This window comes from Oncorhynchus keta, chromosome 7, assembly GCF_023373465.1.
Source record: "Oncorhynchus keta strain PuntledgeMale-10-30-2019 chromosome 7, Oket_V2, whole genome shotgun sequence".
NCBI classification, from domain to species: domain Eukaryota; kingdom Metazoa; phylum Chordata; class Actinopteri; order Salmoniformes; family Salmonidae; genus Oncorhynchus; species Oncorhynchus keta.
This window is the reverse complement of record NC_068427.1, coordinates 12,685,265-12,703,589: the sequence shown is the minus strand read 5'-3', so window position 1 is coordinate 12,703,589 and position 18,325 is coordinate 12,685,265. Positions and strand designations below refer to the sequence as shown.

Below are 18,325 nucleotides of genomic sequence, written 5' to 3'. Positions count from 1 at the left end.
TAACTCGTTGTTGTTGTATGTGTCGAACTGCTTTGCTTTATCTTGGCCAGGTCGCAGTTGCAAATGAGAACTTGTTCTCAACTAGCCTACCTGGTTAAATAAAGGTGAAATCAAATGTTTAAAAAAGAATACTTTGCCAGCCCCCTCTGCCATACTCTCACATCCTTCCCCCGATTCCTTACTTCCCCACTTACCAGCGCTCCACTGCTGAGCAGGATCATGAAGATGATAAAGCTCTCAAACCAGTTGTGCTCCACTATCCTGAAACAAGTTTTTCTCAACGTCCACCACATCTTCCACTTGGCCTCATCAACGTTCACTTGGCAGCATTGGAATCTGCGGACACATCCTGAAAGCAGACAGCATGTAAGTTCATTGGAACAGATGTTACAATTCAACTTATTCCCCCAAAGAATGTGTGTCTTGTGTTTCTAGTTTCTGATCTTATCCATTCTATTTCTGGGTTCCAGCTTGTTATGCCTGAAGCTGTTATGCAAAAGACGATACCCACATCCTGAGACCTAGACTATTGTATCTCTCACCATCAGTGAAGCAGCCTTCAGGTTCCATGGACTCCTCAGGCTCCATGCCCACCGAGCCCTCTCCCTCTCCTGGGGGCCTAATGTCCACTGTACTGCCCTCTGAGGAGCTCAGCGGATGGTCTTCAGATAGCTGCTGCAAAGGGAGCCAAGCCAGAGCAACATTAGCACGGCACACCCATGACAGGCCCTGGGACACTAGCATCTGCCCGGGAGCTGACATACTGAGCCTCATTACAATGGGTCACCCAGTGATGCAAGGGTACTGCCATATGTAAGCTCACAGGGTCTGTCTCTTTGTCTAGAGTTGTATATCATTTCATGCAGAATCAATCAAAATTACCTACAGACTTAGAAGATGAGACACGTATAGTTTGGGAAGTCAAATTGCAGGCTAACACATGCATAAACGCTGTTGAAATATATTTTTTGTATCTTAATAAAAGGTCTGTAGGTAAAAATGATTTCACTTGAGTCATTATGGCATGCGTTCTCTAAAAGTGTATGCTTGAACCAAGCCTGTGATCTAAATTATAGAACATGTGTGCTCCAGTATTTTCATGTCCAGGACTCTTTTCCCCTTCACATTTTCCTCATTGACATGAAAACACATATGTCCAGTTGCTAAGCAGTAGACAAGCCGTAGTCATTTCAAGAAGAGGGCAGCCTGCATTAGCTTAACAGCAGATATAACAGTGTTGTGCACTTTAACCAAGACAGGCATTAAGGAGTCCGCATTCCAGGCTCGTGTCAGATTAGAACCACCTGATCACGCATTAAACACCCGAGACAAGGTAACTTGAGAGAGTAATGTGATCATACTGGGGAAACAATTAATAGAATATAGAATAGAAAACTGAGCGCTTAGAACATTTCCAAATACAGTGTAAGAACTAGAGGACTAACATCTGCCAACCATGTGGATGTGACCAATAAAATGTGGTTTGAGTTGGAAAGCTGATTTTAGGAGAGGTGTGCTGGATTACAAGGAATAGCAGCCTCCCCATGCAATGATGTCAAGCATCTAATACTGTTGACAATGTTCAAAGATGTTCCAGTTTTTCCAATAATTAAGCTTATTCAGCGTCTCTCCTCGAGCACTTTGTATCTTTCTACTTGGTGTGTCTTCCAACCGCCTTGAACTGAGAGCAGCCTTGCGTTAATGCCTTTCTGGGGAGTACAGTAGCACTGAGCTGTCATGGGACCCAGCTAATGCAGAATGGTGAATGATGTAAGCATGCTACGACGATATATGCGCTGGGAATACTCAGTTTGACTACGCTACCGCAATCACACAGGTGTTTGACCTTCAATTTAGGTACTATCTTCTCATTTCCACATACAGTATACTCTACTATCTGTTGGTAGCTCAAGAAGTTGCACCTCTTTTGGACTTATCCAGGTACCGAAGTCAAATATAATTAGTCGCTACTATATACAGTAAGTACACGCTTTGAAAAATGCTATCTAGAACCTAAAATGGTTCTTCAGCTGTCCCCATAGGAGAACTCTTTGAAGAACCCTTTTTGGTTTCAGGTAGAATACCTAGAACCAAAAAGGGTTCTTCTATGGGGACAGCCAAATAACCCTTTTGTAACTATTTTTTTACCCTGAGTATAATATGTCCTGTATTCTTACCTGCACTACCATTAATAACGGTATGCCTACTAGCAACAACATTCATTTTTTTTAGAAACCCAGCTGATTGAAATAAGAATGGTCCTCTTAAAAACAAGCATTTGTAATCACCTGCTTTCGTCATTCCATTATGCATCATATTTGCCAAATGAAAATGCCATAGTAAATGTTCGGGCTGTGAACCATTCCTCCAATACATTTTTGACCGTTAAAAAACCCATTACTCTACAGCATATAAGTCAAATTTGTCATGTTCCAGGTGATCTCTGGCTGCTGAAAGATCCGCCCTCCAAAAAACTAAACCAAACTAAAGGGACAAAACTAATAACAATCATGGGTTGATCTGTGGATGAAAATGGTGGTTTTGCTCATTCATAAAAAATAAAGCATTGCAAAGAAGCCTTAAAACAATCAGGGTTGGCAGCATCAGAACGGCTGCTGAACGTATATAAAAATGAAGTAGGGAGTAAAGTATGATCAAGCAGAAACAAACATAGATGATCAATCTAACAAAAAAGGTTGTTCTTTGTTGGTAAATGGAATAGGCAATCTCCACGGTTAGTGTTATGTACAATAAAGTGGTCTTACAAGTCTCCTCTCATTGAAAACCTTGAGAGCGTCTGTGAAACAGCTGCAATAACAAATGGGGTTAAGTGTGGTAAGTTACTGTGCCACATGCTACCTTGTCTGGGAGCAAAGCAAGTTAGTCACATATTAACGTCTCAAAAAGTACATTTACAAGTGAAGTACAATCTCATCAAATTTCCAACAGTCATTATTGTTCAACGAGAAATAGGAAGTACACTACCATAACAGCACAAACAGCACAGTACAACAACGTCAGCAAAATAAAACTGTAACACAGTGACATTTTATGATTGTCTGACTGCAATGATACCATAGATACTAATTGACAGTTGGCACTCAAGTTTGCACCATGTTCTGGGGGAGAGTGAGAACCTGAAATGGGCCTTTTTACAACTCCATGCAATAAAGCTCCCTAAAGAGGAGGATGTAGCTACAGAGCACTTCAATTTAAATGGCACATCATGTCATCTGAAGACGAGGATTCCCTTGTCTCTGTGGCCTCTCCTCATTAAAGGGTTGTTGTATAAGGATCCATAATGTCACATGCATCATACTTGGCTTGCCATGTGGCGTGGGTTAAGTGCGCCAGCATGACCACGGCAATGGAACGTTCTACTCATCGGACACAGCAAATGTATCCGCAGAGGACCACACCACAGACCAACATCTGAATCGGTCTTCATCCATCGCTCATGTTCTTTTCGTCTCCGGCTTCGTTCGGCCAGAACGTGAAACCGAAAGCCGCAGAGACATCGGAGGCTCACAGGAACATGTCAAAGTAATCACTAATGGCCCAAGCCTAACATGAGATCTGCGAAATGACCTCGACTCACATGTCTGTCTTTGACATCAATACGGTAAATTATCTCGAACTGTGATACGCGTCTTGGAGGGACTAAGTGTTTATGTCCCCAGGATTTTTTAAAAAAGTGATCATTTCATGCAGCGCAAATCGAGAGATTTAAGACCAGAAAAAAACAAACAGGTCTTAACGTTAATGCGGTTGGCATGGAAACACAATCTATCTCAAAAGGCTTCTGGCTCGTGAGACTGCTGCGTCATCAAAGCTTTATTATTAAAAGGTCAAGTTTGGGAGCAGTAAAACAGTGAGCGGACATCACCTTTTTCTTTATCTATGTATTATTGTGTAGAATATTTTAGCCAGCTCCCGTTTTGGGCCATATGCCCATCATGCAACGAGAGATCAGATAATGCTGGTGACCTTTGTGTTTATTTTCCGATAACAATTGCTTGTTTTCCATTTCATATGATTGAAAACCAAGCCCTCAATAGGCTACCCTTAACCTAGGCCTATACATTCTTAGAAAAGAAAGTTCTATCTAGAACCTAAAAGAGTTATTCGGCTGTCCCCATAGAAGAACCCTTTGAAGGACCCTTTTTGGTTCCAGAAAGAACCCTTTTGGTTCCAGGTAGAACCCTTTTGGGTTCCATATGCATCCCTTTCCACAGAGGGTTCTACACGGAACCCAAAAAGGTTCTCCTATGGGGACAACCGAAAACCCTTTTGGAAACGTTTTTCCTAAGAGTGTAGGCTATAGCGAAGGCTGGTTCAACAGCAATCCATTGTCTTTTTTTATCCTGTCGATTTTATGATATCACGCTTCTGACCCCAAGCTATTTACAACTATTGTTGTTGTTAGAAAAAAAAATGGACATCTTGTTTTCTGTTTAATTTTATTAAAAAACTAATCCGGCTCATGTAACAAATAACAATAACAGTATTTAGACATAACCTCCAGTATTTACACATAACCTACTGTATTTAGACATAACCTCCAGTATTTAGACATAACCTCCATTATTTAGACATAACCTCCATTATTTAGACATAACCTACTGTATTTAGACATAACCTCCCGTATTTAGACATAACCTACAGTATTTAGACATAACCAGTATTTAGACATAACCTCCAGTATTTAGACATAACCTCCAGTATTTAGACATAACCTCCAGTATTTAGACATAACCTCCAGTATTTAGACATAACCTCCAGTATTTAGACATAACCTACAGTATTTAGACATAACCTACTGTATTTAGACATAACCTACAGTATTTAGACATAACCTCCATTATTTAGACATAACCTACTGTATTTAGACATAACCTCCCGTATTTAGACATAACCTACAGTATTTAGACATAACCAGTATTTAGACATAACCTCCAGTATTTAGACATAACCTCCAGTATTTAGACATAACCTCCAGTATTTAGACATAACCTACTGTATTTAGACATAACCTACTGTATTTAGACATAACCTCCAGTATGTAGATATAACCTCCAGTATTTAGACATAACCTCCAGTATTTAGACATAACCTCCAGTATTTAGACATAACCTACTGTATTTAGACATAACCTCCAGTATTTAGACATAACCTCCAGTATTTAGACATAACCTCCAGTATTTAGACATAACCTACAGTATTTAGACATAACCTACTGTATTTAGACATAACCTACTGTATTTAGACATAACCTACTGTATTTAGACATAACCTACTGTATTTAGACATAACCTACTGTATTTAGACATAACCTACTATATTTAGACATAACCTCCAGTATTTAGACATAACCTCCAGTATTTAGACATAACCTACAGTATTTAGACATAACCTACAGTATTTAGACATAACCTACTGTTTTTAGACATAACCTACTGTATTTAGACATAACCTACTGTATTTAGACATAACCTCCAGTATTTAGACATAACCTCCAGTATTTAGACATAACCTCCAGTATTTAGATATAACCTCCAGTATTTAGACATAACCTCCAGTATTTAGACATAACCTCCAGTATTTAGACATAACCTCCAGTATTTAGACATAACCTCCTGTATTTAGACATAACCTCCTGTATTTAGACATAACCTACAGTATTTAGACATCACCTCCAGCATTTAAAACAAGTTGTTGTTTTGTCTTGATTAGAATTTGATACAATTGTTGACTCTTTTGAAGCCTTATCAATAGTGAATTTAATATTGTTTCTTGACAACTTTTGGTAATTCCATGGCTCAGACTTGGCAGACATAATGCAACTGAACAATATATTTCCATGTTGAAGCCATGTAATTAGGCTTCTTACAACGTCGACTGCAAACATGTAGCAAAGATGGGTTATTTTGATTCCGTAGGTTATTTAACAAATTAGGCAATAGCAGACTAACATCGGAATTGGAGTTGATGACAACGCAACACATAAAAGACCATAAAAACACATCCTGAAGTAACTTCATCAAAACCCAACCCTTTCGCGCCACCGCTAGCTGCTACTAATTCCGGTTGTGAAAACAGCCCAAAATATTTCTGACACCCCCCCCCCCCAAACCTATACCGCCAGCACAAAGATTCACCATTGCGTTAGGTTTGTTAAAATACAGCCCCGAGAGTGTTTATGTTAGCTCCCTGGTACATCTGAGTCACTGCAGCTGTTCTACCTCCCTAACCTACAATTGATTAACACCCCAGTGAGTGAACAGTAGGTGGCAGGCCAGCAATCCCCTCTTTATAAGCTCTAATGTGCCAAACAAGCACACTATGATTACATTTGACCATCACCTGGCTCTGGCTGTCACAATTTGCAGCAGAGGAGGCTGGTGGGAGGAGACATAGGAGGATGGGCTCATTGTAATGGCTGTAATGGAATGGAAACCACGTTTGACTCCTTTCCATTTTTTACATTCCAATGAGTCCGTCCCTCCCCCCCCCCACCAGCCTCCTCTGATTTTCAGATACTACATCAGTGCAATAATCTCTAATGAGTCATTCTAATGTACATTTTTTAGATAATGTGTACAAACAACAGAAAACAAGCAGATTTGCATAACATTTTTTTAAAGCTCATAACGTCGCTGTCCATTTTTCAAATCCTTAACCTCGATTTCAAACTATGTACAAGAATCTGAGACTGTGAACTACTTCCACATTGTTCCACATAGAATCATGCTCACCTCTTTGCTTTCCTCTATGTCCGAGGAATCGCTGCTGAAGTCCTCAGTGTTGAGGTCCGACTCTCCCACAGCGATGGGCACTGTGACGGTCAGGCTGGCGTTGTGGATGAACGGCATATAGTCAGTGTTGTCATTCATTATGTACTTCCCTGCTGCATTGCTGCACACCCCCACTCCCAACCCACTGGTGGCGCCATTGCCATCCTTTATGTAATCGGGGTCTTTCATGATCTCCACAGTGGTGTGGTTGGAGTTCCAGTTGGTCCCCATGGTTTTGTGGAGGTCATCCAGGGTCGTGTCCTCGTTCAGGCTCCTCTTCTTCTTCCTCAGACAGATGCTTTGGAAAGAGCGGCGCACCAAGGCCTTAACGAAGGCGACGCCCTGGTGGATGCGGTCTATGGCCACCGTCAGATTGTTCATCTCGCTGTCATCATCCGTGGCCGCCAGGTTATCAGCACTGAACGAGCTCAGCAGCAAGGCCAGGAACAGATTCAGGACCTGCCACACACACACACGCTCAACTGATGGTTTAAAGTTACTGTAATTGATTTACGGTGGATTAACAGTGTTGTTAACAGTCATACGGAGATACAGTAGAGCTGAAAACGTACCACTAGGTTCCCGATGACCATGACCATCAGGAAGACGATGAGACACATGCTCTGACCAGCCACCTCCATACAGTCCCACATGGTCTCGATCCACTCCCCACACAGCACCCGGAACACAATCAGGAAGGAGTGGAAGAAGTCATGCATGTGCCACCGGGGCAGTGTGCAGTCTGTAGAGATCTTACACACACAGTCTCTGTAGCTCTTCCCAAAAAGCTGCATGCCCACCACGGCGAAGATGAAGACAATGATGGCCAGTACGAGGGTGAGATTACCCAAGGCCCCCACTGAGTTACCAATGATCTTGATCAGCTTGTTCAGTGTGGGCCAAGACTTGGCCAGTTTGAATACTCTCAGCTGCATACAAAGAGAAGAATTGGATTAATATTAATTTCTATTCCAATATGTTGACAGTCTACTTTTATACCAGTGATTATTGACTGAAACTGCAGCATTTTGGATGCTGTGCTGGAGTGTCGATGCTCTTACCAATCGGAATGATCTGAGGACAGACATTCCAGACACGTTGGCCAAGCCAAGCTCCATCAAGCTCAAACTGACAATGATACCATCAAATATATTCCAGCCTTCCTGAAAATAAATGTATGGATCCAAAGCAATAATCTTGAAACACATCTCAGCTGTGAAGATACCTGTGAACACCTGAGTAAAACAACACACAAGAACAGTGACAACAGTAATTAACATGTCATGTGCTTAAAATGGCCGATTTTAAAGTGATTATGGCAAAAACAAATGACATGTGACTGCGTACCAGGTTTCCCACATAAAGCATGGTGTTGAACTCCCCAGACATTTGGTAATGCTCCATAGCCATGAACACTGTGTTCATAACAATACATATGGTGATAGCTAGGTCTACAAACGGGTCCATCACGATCATCTTGACTATTTTCTTGATCCTCAGCCACTTCGGACAACAGTCCCAGATGAGGAAGGTGTTGGCAAACTTGTACCAGCAAGGAGGGCACTTCTGTCTCGATTCTTCAAGTTCTGATACATACAGAGGATAAATAACAGAGAAACATTTGTTTTATGAATGTACTCTCATTTTGTCTGTTCATGCTATTTGTTCTAGGGGGTGTATGGGGTATGGTATAGTCGTACACACCTTCCATAGTGTTGGTTATAACACTAGCTACACTGAGCGCCCTCTGCCTGGCAACTGGGTCTTCCAGGAAGTCCATAGAGGCCTGGTACGATCCACATCGGTCCTTTCTATACTCTGTCTCCGTAGAGTTTTCCTGGAGTTACATCATTTGGAAGCATTATCAATGTATGGCAAACCAATTGCATCAGCAATATTCTGTATCTCAGCACAATGTGATGGCCATGTTCAAGGGCCAATTAATCTCTTAACCAGGAAGTCATTATCTGTTCAACCAAAAAATACTGTATTTCTAATCACATCAATAGAAATATTTTAATAGTTTCTTATCTATATGGAATAAATAAAAATATATATGAAAATCCAAACCTGTTTAATACTGCCTTATATTTATTATTTTTTAACAAAATGTAATCTTTAGTGTGTAACTGTATGTAAATATACCATAAGTAATGTTTAGGTAGTCAAGGAGAGAAAGAAGGAAGAGAGAGAAGGAAAGGAACAAGATGCACACTACAAGACCACAGCCGAGCTAGAGTAGAGGCACGGCAGGCAGAAACAGAACAGAACTGGTTTAGAGACAACAGAACAGAACTGGTTTAGAGACAGCAGAACAGAACTGGTTTAGAGACAGCAGAACAGAACTGGTTTAGAGACAGCAGAACAGAACTGGTTTAGAGACAGCAGAACAGAACTGGTTTAGAGACAGCAGAACAGAACTGGTTTAGAGACAGCAGAACAGAACTGGTTTAGGCCATCCAGGCTAAACTACACTTCCTTGCATTGTCACCAGTAGAGGCCTTATCTACTGTCACCTCTGGCAGAAGGAGTCCCTCAGGTGACTTGGGGAGTGAAGCTCCGCCCACTAGAGACACCACCCCGTTGCAGTCGACGGAGCTGTGCATCTTCCCATTTGCTGGCAGCACGAAGTGTGATGGCATGCTGTTCTGGCTCACGTTGCTGGAGCGCCGGTCGCTCCACCGAGGGACAAACAGAGAGCCCTGGCGACTGTCGTTGTCCTCGAAAGTGCTGTTCTCATCGTCGGCAAAGTCGTTCTCCGAGCCGATGTCCCGCGCACGGTCCCGGAAGCTGTAGAGGCTAGCCCGGCTGTTCCGTCTGGACGAGAACAGGGGTCCGTGGATACTCAGGAAGGACTGGGAGAAAAATACATTCCTCAGTGCCTGTTACTGGCATAAGCATGGGTTGAGAAGTGGAGTAATTTAAGATGGATGGGTCCTGCAGAGAGTGATTGTGATGAAGATGATGCAATGATGTTGATTATCTAGAGCAGTGGTTCCCAAACTTTTTATAGTCCCGTACTCCTTCAAACATTCACCCTCCAGCTGCATACCCCCTCTAGCACCAGGGTCAGCGGACTCTCAAATGTTTGTTTTTCCATCATTGTAAGCCTGCCACACACACAATACGATACATAAGAATGAGTGGCAGTTTTTGTCACAACCCGGCTCGTGGGAAGTGACAAAGAGCTCTTATAGGACCAGAGCACAAATAAAAATATAATAATAATCAATAATGTTGCTCGTTATTTAGCCATCTTACATATAAAACCTTATTTGTTCATCAAAAATGGTGAATAACTCACCACAGGTTAATGAGAAGGAAGGGTGTGCTTGAAAGGATGCGCATAACTGCAATGTTGGGTTGTATTGGAGAGAGTCTCAGTTTTAAATCATTTCCCACACACAGTCTGTGCCTGTATTTAGTTTTCATGCTTGTGATGGCTGGGAATCGAGTCTCACATAAGTACGTGGTTGCAAAGGACATCAGTGTCATAACAGCGCGATTTGCCAAGGCAAGAAACTCTGAGCGCAGCCCTATTCAGAAATCTGTCAGTGGCTTCTGATTAAAATACATTTTCACAGAACCGCTTGTTGAAATTTCGATGAGGTTCTCTTGTTCAGTTATCGTTAAGTGGACTGGAGGCAGGGCATAAAAGGGATAACGAATCCAGCTGTTTGTGTCATCCGTTTCGGAAAAGTACCTGCGTAATTGTGCACCCAGCTCACTCAGGTGCTTCGCTATATAAATAGGATCTGTCTCCCCCATGAGTTTACAGGTGGTAAGATGGGTTAAAAAAATGCACATTTGAAAAATTGCTAATTTATGCCATCAAGATATCCCTCTAGTGGTGTGGGGGCTGTGCTTTGGCAAAGTGGGTGGGGTTATATCCTTCCTGTTTGGCCCTGTCTGGGGTGTCCTCGGATGGGGCCACAGTGTCTCCTGACCCCTCCTGTCTCAGCCTCCAGTATTTATGCTGCAGTAGTTTGTGTCGGGGGCTAGGGTCAGTTTGTTATATCTGGAGTACTTCTCCTGTCCTATTCGGTGTCCTGTGTGAATCTAAGTGTGCGTTCTCTAATTCTCTCCTTCTCTCTTTCTTTCTCTCTCTCGGAGGACCTGAGCCCTAGGACCATGCCCCAGGACTACCTGACATGATGACTCCTTGCTGTCCCCAGTCCACCTGGCCATGCTGCTGCTCCAGTTTCAACTGGCCTGGGCCCTAGGACCATGTCCCAGGACTACCTGACATGAGGACTCCTTGCTGTCCCCAGTCCACCTGGCCATGCTCCTGCTCCAGTTTCAACTGTTCTGCCTTACTATTATTCAACCATGCTGGTCATTTATGAACATTTGAACATCTTGGCCACGTTCTGTTATAATCTCCACCCGGCACAGCCAGAAGAGGACTGGCCACCCCACATATGCTCTCTCTAATTCTCTCTTTCTTTCTCTCTCTCGGAGGACCTGAGCCCTAGGACCGTGCCCCAGGACTACCTGACATGATGGCTCCTTGCTGTCCCCAGTCCACCTGACTGTGCTGCTGCTCCAGTTTCAACTGTTCTGCCTTATTATTATTCGACCATGCTGGTCATTTATGAACATTTGAACATCTTGGTCATGTTCTGTTATAATCTCTACCCGGCACAGCCAGAAGAGGACTGGCCACCCCACATAGCCCGGTTCCTCTCTAGGTTTCTTCCTAGGTTTTGGCCTTTCTAGGGAGTTTTTCCTAGCCACCGTGCTTTTACACCTGCATTGTTTGCTGTTTGGGGTTTTAGGCTGGGTTTCTGTACAGCACTTTGAGATATCAGCTGATGTACGAAGGGCTATATAAATAAATTTGATTTGATTTGATTTGCTATATCACATTTGACATTGTCCGTAAGCTTAAGTTCATTTGCACACAAAAAATCATACAATGATGGAAAGACCTGTGTGTTGTCCATGTTAATGAAGAGAGAAAAGAGCTCCAACTTCTTAATCATAGCCTCAATTTTGTCCCGCACATTGAATACAGTTGCGGAGAGTTCCTGTAATCCCTGATTCAGATCATTCAGGCAAGAAAAAACATCATCCAGGTAGGCCAGTCGTGTGAGAAAGTTGTCATCATGCAGGCGGTCAGACAAGTGAAAATTATGGTCAATGAAGAAAACTTTAAGCTCATCTCTCAATTCCAAAAAACATGTCAATACTTTGCCCCTTGATAACCAGCGTACTTCTGTATGTTGTAAAAGCGCTACATTGCATAAGCAGAAAATACACGAGAGTTCAGGGGCCTTGATTAAAAAGGGTCAACCATTTTCACTGTAGTGCCCAAAACATCTTTCAAGCTGTCAGGCATTCCCTTGGCAGCAAGAGCCTCTCGGTGGATGCTGCAGTGTACCCAAGTGGCGTCGGGAGCAACTGCTTGCACGTGCATTACAACTCCACTCTGTCTCCCTGTCATGGCTTTTGCGTCATCAGTACAGATACCAACACATCTTGACCACCAATGTCCATTTAATGTCACAAAGCTCTCCAGTACTATCCTCTCCTATTGTCCTGGTTTCCAGTGGTTAGCAGAAGAGAATGTCTTCCTTAATTGACCCCCCATTAATGTATTAGACATATAGCAGGAGCTGTGCCAGGCCCTGTTGACTCATCCAGCTGTAACGCATAGAATTCACTGGCTTGTATGCGAAGCAGAAATTGTTTCAAAGCATCTCCTGCCATGTCACTGATACGTCGTTGAAACAGTGGTGTTTAATGGAGGTTTTGTCTGTATAGTTTTTTGGGCCTTTCCCCCCAGCATTGTACCAGCCATATCCATGGCAGCAGGAAGAATTAAGTCCTCCACAATAGTATGGGGCCTGCCTGTCCTAGCCACTCGGTAGCTCACCATATAAGACGCTTCTAGCCCATTCTTCTTAATGGTATCTGTTGCTTTTATACGTCTTACTACTCTAAAGTTGTCTTTATTCTCGCTTAAAAAAATTCCCGTGGCTTATTTTTCAAACGGTCATGTTTCGTTTCTAAATGTCTGCGCAAGAGTGAAGGTTTCCCGCGAGACAGTAACGGTTAATGTGATTGGATGTTAATTATTTGACACGTCTACCTGTATTTGACATTGTGTTGTTATTTCGCTGAACAGTAGATGGTTTCATTTTATTTTTGGCAGTGAAATGAGGGTACTCAGGCGGGAAAAAACCTCACCCAAATGTATAGCCCCGTTGGAAAATATAAATGTTTGAAAATGTGAAGAATAATTTATTTTGATTTATTTGGCATACCCCCGACGGCATTGTGCGTACCCCAGTTTGGGAATACCTGATCTAGAAGACGATCTCAGGGATAATATAAAAGGAAATGTGCAAGAGCACGATGAAGGGGATAATGATGATAATGACGACAAGCACAATCCTGTTGCCTCTGCTGAGGAGGATGCTGATGAGGAGGATGCTGATGAAGCGGATAGTGATTACGATGATAATGCAATTGAAAGATGACGGTGCTGCTGAAAATGGAGATGATAGAGTAGCGTTGATATTGATAATGCCGAAAATAATAATGATGATGAGATGAATAGATTCACTAAGGAGTGTGCAGCATGCACAGCAATTCACCAATACAGCGAACACACATGCTTTTGACAGCCAAAGGTAAAGGTAGGGTAAAGCAGTATGTTAAATTATCCTGACCTGGTATGGTGTTGAACAGCTCATGTCATAGTTGTGCAGGTTAGAGGCATCCATGGAGAAGCGGAAGTGACTCTTTTTCATACTGCTTTCGGACTCAGACCTGTGACACTTGTCATTGTCCTCTCTCTCCTCCTCCTCCCTCTGCTTCCTCTTCTTGTGCCTGTTGCGCCTCTCTTTGGCGCTCTTGGAGCTGAGTTTGGAGGCCTCTGCGGAGGACTCAGTGAGGTCGCCTCTCTCACTGAACTCCCCACTCTCAGCCGCCATCACCGTTGCCGCCGCCTGTAAACCAACCAACACACCTAAGCTATGGCCGTCAGGGGAAACACGTGAGAAATAGACACAATTAAATGCCTTCTAAATTTAAATTAAATGACATTTACCTTTGAATACCTTTGAACATTTGTTATCCGAATTCTTTAAAAAATCTTGGCCATTTTCAGTTTAAGATAAATAAGAATATGAAGAGTATATTTCCAAAATGCTATATCCACTATTTTTTCACATTTGTGTTTTTTCACGAGAAATGATTGTTTATGGGTGCCTTCATATGTTTGTAAAACTGCTGAGCATGAAAAACTCAGCAGTGTTGCAGTTCTTTATACAAACCATACCCCGTTCAAAGGCACATACTGTAAATCTTTTGCCTTGCCCATTCACCCTCTGAATGGCACACATACAAAATCCATGTCTCAATTGTGTCAAGGCTGAAAGATCCTTCTTTAAGAAGATCCGTCTCCTCCCCTTCATCTACACTGATTGAAGTGAATTTAACAAGGGAAACAAATCAATAAGGGATCATAGCTTTCATCTGTATTCACCTATGTCATGGAAATCATGTTTTGTACACTCAGTGTATATCCATTGTTTAGCTGGAATGGAATGTTCATATCCTCTATATTTGACTGTAATATGTGGTTGTTTTACCAAGCTTAAGAGGAATGCATGTATTGTAAGTTGCTCTGGATAAGAAATGTTTGCAACATTTGTTTTAACATAGTAATGTCACAAATGTATAATTTGTACAGCTCTATTAAAAATGCCATTAGTTGTTACATTTGACTGTGTAAAAACTAGCAGTACTACTTATTTCTCTGAGAATGAGGCAGATATCTAGCATTTTTGCAACAAAAAAAACCTTGATTATTTGTCTCTCTGAAATGAAACCATCACGCGATAGATTTTAAACAAATACATGTCTGTCACTGAACAATTAGATAGTGGAAAAAACACACCCATCTCTTTCACCATTTCTTTAAACAACAAAAGGTTGTACCTACATTTCTGATAATGGATATATAGCGTTTAGGAATGAAACTCTTCATACATCACCAGCATTATTAAAGAAATTCCATGGTTGTTGTAATTAATTAGTGTGCTGTAATGTTTGGCATATTAGAGTTGAAATGGGGGGATATCCTGTACCTGTGCATCCTCCTGCTGTCTTCTCAGCTGCTCCAGCATGGCCTGGAACTCCTCCTCCTTCTTCTGAGCCTCTTCCATGGTGGCCTGGTTCTGCTCGTCGTACGCCATGGCAACCACAGCCAGGATCAGGTTGATCAGGTAGAAGGAGCCCAGGAAGATGACCAGCACAAAGAAGATCATATACGGCTTCCCAGCAGCCCGCAGGGTCTGGAAGAGGAACAACACCTCTTGTGACACGTTTCTTACAACCTCTTTGAACATATCTCCCAAGTAAATCGGCAGTCGTTCGTGTTACACCCCGGATAACATATCTCCATTGAGAGGATGCTAGTGGAACACTAAAAGGACCATGATAAAACATGCATAAAATGTCTGCTCACGTAACAAGCCATTTGGAACATGCACCTGAACCCTGTGACACTGCACACCTGATCTGGTGTATTGTTCTGTATTATTTGCTCAGAATGCTTCGCTGATCTCTCTTTTCAAGGGACAACAATGCATTCAAAAAGGCATGGTGTCTTTGCTTTAGTCATGATGCGACAGATCTCTGTTTCCTCGAGCAGAAATGTACCTGCCCTCCATTAGGAGGTTGTTTGAACAGGCGACTGGCAATCTTCTTTTTGATTTCTGTTTTGTAATGGGAGAATGTACTAATTTTCATCACACAGCAAATGATGTCTGTCTTTGTGTTTTCAAGAGAACCTGTACCCATCAGGTTAAACATGTCACAAACTAGGTCCGGGATCTATTTGAACAAACCGAACGCATTGGTAAATCTAAGCACAGTGTTATATGTCCAGGGGTGTGTCAGAAATATTGTTGCTGTTTTCACAGTCGTTATTTTGAGCGCAATTGCTGGCGGTGGTGTAGGTGTGATGAGGGCTTGGCCACTCACTGGCCAATCAAGGTGTTCCATGGCTTATTACTGCATGCTTTTGTCTCAAGTTCTGCAGGTCTTTGTGTTGTTATCAACTCCAATTCGGCTGGGGACACGGAATATTCTGATCCTAGTCCATTGTTGATTGATCCTACGTTTTTTAAAATAGCATTGGTTACAGTAACAAGGGATAGCAACAGTAAAAAAAAAAAAAGAAGAAACATCCAGTGGTTGCTCAATATGGTTGGTGTTGACAGTCAAAATTGTTGTAGTTGGCTTCAATGAGTATAGGCCTTTCCGCTCCCGTAAATTGTGGTTGTATGTGCGAGGCACGTTCTCAATAAGCAAGATGTAGCCTAGTCATTATGTAGCCTGCCATTATAAGACAGCACTATTTTATTAGCCTACGTTTGGAGGAGCGTATCTGGTAACCGGACAAGAGGCTGGTTACGTATCTGGTAACCGGGCAAGAGGCTGGTTACATATCTGGTAACTGGACAAGAGGCTGGTTACGTATCTGGTAACCGGACAAGAGGTTGGTTACGTATCTGGTAACCGGACAAGAGGCTGGTTACGTAACTGGTACCCGAAGAGGTTGGTTACGTATCTGGTAACCGGACAAGAGGATGGTTACGTATCTGGTAACCGGACAAGAGGCTGGTTACGTAACTGGTACCCGAAGAGGTTGGTTACGTATCTGGTAACCGGACAAGAGGTTGGTTACGTCTCTGGTAACCGGACAACGGGGATGGACACAAGCCGAATGGAGCACTGCAGGTATGCCGATGGGAATTGTGAATAATACAAAAGCATGTTGGCAAAAGCCTCGCGACTAGAATCCTTTTATGGATAGGCTGCTCGGGAATTATAAAGGCACCAGATGCTTTGCTGTTGAAGCAGCTTTCGTTATAGTAGGGTACGCTTTTTTAAAAATCAAACGAAACGGAAAAAACTTAAATGTTTCTAAATATGAGTGTCCCCGGATTAACTCATCTTTTGCTCCATTATGGGTGTTAAGGTTTTCTTCGGGTGAAAGAGAGGAGGACCAAAATGCAGCGTGGTAATTTTGATACATGTTTAATTAAGAAAGAACACGATCAATACAAAAACAATAAACATAACGTGAAAACCAAAACAGCCTAAACTGGTGCAAACTAACACAGAGACAGGAACAAGGAACACTCAAAGAATATGGATGCCTAAATATGGTTCCCAATCAGATACAACGATAATCACCTGCCTCTGATTGAGAACCACTTCAGGCAACCATAGACTTTACTAGATAACCCTACTAAGCCACAATCCCGATACCTACTAAAACCCCAAGACAAAACACACCACATAATAAACCCATGTCACACCCTGGCCTGACCAAAATAATAAAGAAAACACAAAATACTAAGACCAGGGCGTGACAATGGGCATACAACCTAGATGGAGAGTTTTTTTATGCACTTCCAAAATAATAACAGGAGCCAGCGAAAACAATGTATTAGCCTACATAGATCAAATGTGGATGTCCACTCACTGTTTGCTGTGAAAGCTTTGGTGATGAAGATTCATTTCAAAGCGGCCTCACGACCCAAACCCTGTGCTTTCACATGTACATTGATTGTTTGTTTTTTTATCTGATGCTACACTAAGATAAGATCAGAAACGTACATTTTTCTAAACTAATCCAATCTGTAAGTGGTTGGATTCATAGCAGCTGTTAGTGAGATAGTTGTTCCAGTTTGATGTTGTTCGTCTCCATGTACTGTATTGTCTTCCCTACTATGACAGGTGTTCTGAATGCAAGTTAGGGGTGATGTAAAAGTGCCGGATATCTTCCTCCAAATTGGACCTAACAGAGATTGAATATTATATTGCAAACTACCATAATGTGACACATTAAGAAATATTCAAATAAGGCTTAACACTCTTATTTACTTAAAGGAAGCCAACCGAAAGAGAAATGTACTCTGCTGGAGTTGATTGTCAATTCATTTAGTGTCGTGTTAACTCCAGCAATATCAACACCATGACCAGAGTAGTTTTAAGACAAAATGGGGGTTGGACCATATAAACACCAAAATGTTGTTAAATTCGACTCCATATGAGTTTTACAATTTTACTGTGTATGCTTGGTTTTTAATGAAAGGAAACGAAATGGGGAAAAAACATTTGTTTTCACGTTTCTAAATACGAGGTTTACAGGCACAAAAAGCTCATCTCACTTGCGCCATGTGCACATGGATAGGCTTTGCTTCCATTGTTAAAATCCATTGTTAAAAGTCCAGTATTCGGTTGGTATTAAATATCCCAAGCAGGGCATACTGAAATTGGCACTTTGGCGCACGTTTTTAAGGACACACCTTAGATAATGCCAACCCTCCAATCTTAGCACATGCAAGCTCATTTAAGACAGGTAAATGACCAATCCTGGCATATGTTTTGAAAATAGAAAAGTGCCCGGCTTTAACAGGTTGAAATTGCAAACAAGCATGCATTTGACAATTGCGCTGGGCGTTGGTTTAACACCAGACAAAATTAGAGCCCATAGTGTTCCTCAC

At 42.1% G+C, this 18,325-nt stretch overlaps 1 protein-coding gene across 2 annotated transcripts in view; it reads right to left on the bottom strand.

Annotated features, from left to right (window-relative positions):
• scn1laa (sodium channel, voltage-gated, type I-like, alpha) overlaps positions 1–18,325 on the bottom strand; it is a 45,594-nt gene that overhangs the window by 10,129 nt on the left and 17,140 nt on the right. The window contains exons 10-19 of one of the 2 annotated variants that reach the window (XM_035773345.1): positions 14,894–15,100; positions 13,472–13,750; positions 9,311–9,649; positions 8,499–8,631; positions 8,142–8,380; positions 7,856–8,029; positions 7,367–7,723; positions 6,756–7,253; positions 543–675; positions 195–349 (exon numbers count right to left, since the gene is read on the bottom strand). In XM_035773345.1, the coding sequence (XP_035629238.1) occupies positions 195–349; positions 543–675; positions 6,756–7,253; positions 7,367–7,723; positions 7,856–8,029; positions 8,142–8,380; positions 8,499–8,631; positions 9,311–9,649; positions 13,472–13,750; positions 14,894–15,100 (2,514 nt within the window). The remainder of the gene's footprint in view (positions 1–194; positions 350–542; positions 676–6,755; positions 7,254–7,366; positions 7,724–7,855; positions 8,030–8,141; positions 8,381–8,498; positions 8,632–9,310; positions 9,650–13,471; positions 13,751–14,893; positions 15,101–18,325) is intronic. The other variant, XM_052521987.1, reaches the window with a different exon arrangement.